Raw genomic sequence first — 3746 nt, 5'->3', positions numbered from 1 at the left:
CGGGGCGGGTCCACCGGGTTCAGGCTTTTTGTTGCACTTTAGGAGATTTACCAGAAAAACAAATTTCTTCTCTGGAGGGAGACACATTCATTCTAGGACTGAAATAAATAAATCTACAATTAATTATATGTAGTTTCCTGAGAAAATTGTGAAAAATGAGATAAGATGGCATGAATGAAAATAGAATGACAATAAAAACCACAAAATTGAGATAATTCAAATAATGACATAGTTTTCAACAATATAAAAGATTTAAAAATTCAGTGAAGAATTGCAAAATATGATCAATCTGCAGAATCACTAGAACTAAAAAATCCAATAACTTAAATGAACAATTATATGACTAGCAATATGCCATAACAAACATGTTTGAAGAGAGAATTGGAATTTCAAAAGAAGGGACTGAAGAAAATATCCAGAATGAAGTATAAAGAGATGAAATGATGAAGAACAGAGCAATATGGGATCAAATTAAAGGAAATTCAGTAAATAAATCAAACATTTTATGTTTCCTAGAAGGAAGGAGAGAGAATAGTGCAGAAAGGGAGTATTTGAGGGGCTGGGGTTGTGGTTCAGTGGTAGAGCACTAGTCTGGCACATGTGAGGCACTGGGTTGGATCCTCAACACCACAAAAAACAAAATAAAGGTATTGCATCCACCTATAATTAAAAATAAATATTTAAAAAGAGAGTATTTGAGAAAAATTTAACAAGAATCAAAAGATGTCGAGTTACAGATGCACAAAGCAATACATATTGTCAAGCATATTGGGTATGAGGAAAACCTAAACTAGGATCATCATAGTAAAGCTGTTGAAACCCCAAAAGAGGAAATAATTGAAGAAGAAACAGAGAGAGAAAGACTAACACCTAATTTTAAAACAGAAATAATGGTACCTTGAAGAAAATGAAAGTATAGATCCATAGTGCTCAAGTAAAATAACTGCACAGTTAGAATTTTATGTCTACAAAAACTTGTCTTTCAAAAACATAAATTAGACATTTTAATGCAAACAAACCTAGGCAAATTTGTCCCCAATTCAAAACTAAAGAGATACCCTTGTGACAGTGGTACACTTTATGCTTTGAATATAACCCTTGCTTCTCTGTTATTGCAATTGATTTTTAGAAACAGACATGTTTCTTTCTCTTCCTCTCTCCCTGTTCCTCCCTAATCTCTTCCCCTCCTAAAATCTGGAGAAACAGGATTATCTTTCTTCTCCATCCTAGGCAGAGTTATCTGTCCTTGAGCACACATCCACCACAGGAACAAAGTTATTCAGACTTTGAAAATGTTACCAGAAGATCTCTGAAATGACTGTCTCCCAGATTAACAAGTCATTACAACTGTGGACAGAACATGTGGAATGTAATCTTTGAATCGTCTTTAAAAGTCCCGCGCTCTCCCTGATACAGAGAACCACAACTTTTGGGACAAGAGTCCCCTGGGCTTCTCCACTAGAAAAACAATAAAACTTCTTTTTTCTTGTTCTTCAAAACTGTGTCCTAATTACTGGATTGGCACTGGGGACAAGGACCAAGCTTTCTGTAACATCCTTAAATCAATGAAGTATGATTCTAGATAGAAGCAGGTAAATGTAAGAAAGAATGAAGAATAATGACACTAGTAAATATATAGGAAAATCTAAATGAGCACCAACTGAATAATCTAGATAAATTTCTTGGAAGAATTTAAATATATAGGTAAAAATAATTAAAATGCACAATAATAAATCAGGACATTATAAATCTGGAAAGCATGTGTTATGCAAGGAAATATAAAAGAACTAATTACATTAGAATATGATAAGGCAGAAATGCACACTATAATCTGAAGTCTAAATACTATAAAAATAACAAGAAAGTTTCACTACTAAGGCAAAATGGAATAATTTTAAAATAATGGTAAGTATTACAAAATAAAGGAGAAATTAGAATAAGAAAACAAATGTAAAGTATATAGAAAATGGTATATTTAATCCAAATTATATCTGGAATTACATGTAAATGAAATGAAGACTTAAAATTAAAAAGTAAAGATCATGGGCTGGGGGTGTAGCACAAGGCCCTGGGTTTCACACCCAGTAACACAAGGCCCTGGGTTTCACACCCAGCAACACACACACACACACACACACAGAGGCAGGGATCATGTCTAGATTTTTTTTAAAGAGGGAGAGAGAGAGAGAGAGAGAGAGAGAGAATTTTTTTTAATATTTATTTTTTAGTTTTCGGTGGACACACATCTTTATTCTTATTTTTATTTTTTTTAATGTCGTGCTGAGGATCGAACCCAGAACCCCGCGCATGCCAGGTGAGCGCGCTTCTGCTTGAGCCACATCCCCAGCCCATGACTAGATTTTTTTAAAAAGTTAATTAAATCAAAATGTTTCCTTAAAGGGACACATATAAAATATAATGATATAGAAAATTCAGAAAAAATAGATGGCAAAAGATATACAATTAAACCACGGACCAAGTGGAAGCTGGTATAACTGTTAATTCATTAACAAGAGAAATAATATATATTTTAAGTGAAAACAGTACAAGAGAAAAGAAGGGATATTTCATATTGATAAAAAGTTCAATTCAACATGAAGGTGCTAGTAAAACAAATGTGTATGTACCTTTTGCCACAGAGCCAAAATATACAAAAAAAAAATTGATATTGAAGTATATGGAGAAAATATATATGTTAAAAACAGAAATGGAGAAATGGACAAATTCATCCTCTCAGTGGGAAATTTAACACACCTCTTTGAGTAACATAAACAACAACAACAAAAAACCCGTCAGGCAAAGATTTAAATAACCTCAGTAACAAAATTTACTTGACAAAGCACTGCATGACAATACATGCAACATTCCAGAATACACTATCTTTTGGGCCATCAAGCAAGCCTCTGGAAACTTAGAGGGGAAACAGAATTTACTCTGTATGGTTGCTAGGATAATTCAGGGACACTTGGTATGATCACTACCCCTCCTCCACTACTAGTACAAATCCTAGAAATGTTAATTTTCAATACCCCCACCCCAGGTGATACTCCTCTTTACCAAACAATGGACCTCAGAGGTAAATGACTCAAATCTTCTTGTTAAATGAGGGGGATATCTCAGATCTGCCATGACCATAGCCACTGGAAAGAGGTTTTCCATGTGGATCCAGCATAGATGTGTCAGGGCCCACTATGTATATATCTTCAAGGGGGTGAAAAATAGTCTGGACCTTTGTCACTGGGTTCCCAATTTGCTGGGTATACTATGGGTTGGGTGGGGGAACAGAAAGAATTCCTCTTGCCTTGTGGGGATCTAAAGCCAAAACCTCATGCTACCAACTCACCCATGGTGTCCAGAAGAGAGTGACCTGTCACCACTATATCACAGCGCTCCAGTAAGGGAAATCTCTGTGTCTAGTGATCAAGGAGGGCTGGTGATGAAAGTGACAGGCCACAAACTTACTTCATTTGGTCCAGGCAAACAAGATGGAGTCCTTATAGGAAATTACTTCTCCAAGGGCATAAAGAAGAGAGCAGTGGGGGTCAAAAGAGACTTAACTTCCTGTTTTTACTGCCCCCAGAGTTTACAACCAGCCTAGTACACAGGGAGCCTTCTGCAACTGAGCCATCCCTGCAAAGGAGATTAGCTACAATTGTGAGATCTGAACTCAAGTTCTTGCTACAAACTCCTGGGACTCTGTGTGCCAGGCTCTGTGTTGGCTAAATTACATTGTGTTCCTTTGTGGA

General features: G+C 35.9%; 1 protein-coding gene across 1 annotated transcript in view; it reads right to left on the bottom strand.

Annotated features, from left to right (window-relative positions):
• Positions 1-3347, bottom strand: part of LOC107156213 (nuclear RNA export factor 2-like) — a 29074-nt gene extending 25727 nt beyond the window's left edge. Inside the window, exon 1 of the mRNA XM_015502259.1 lies at positions 3344-3347. Within this exon, the coding sequence (XP_015357745.1) occupies positions 3344-3347 (4 nt within the window). The remainder of the gene's footprint in view (positions 1-3343) is intronic.
• Between the last annotated feature and the right edge of the window lie 399 nt (positions 3348-3746).

Source organism: Marmota marmota, unplaced genomic scaffold (assembly GCF_001458135.2).
Source record: "Marmota marmota marmota unplaced genomic scaffold, marMar, whole genome shotgun sequence".
Taxonomy (NCBI): Eukaryota; Metazoa; Chordata; class Mammalia; order Rodentia; family Sciuridae; genus Marmota; species Marmota marmota.
Note: the sequence above shows the minus strand (reverse complement) of the source record. Positions and strands in the feature narration are given on the sequence as shown.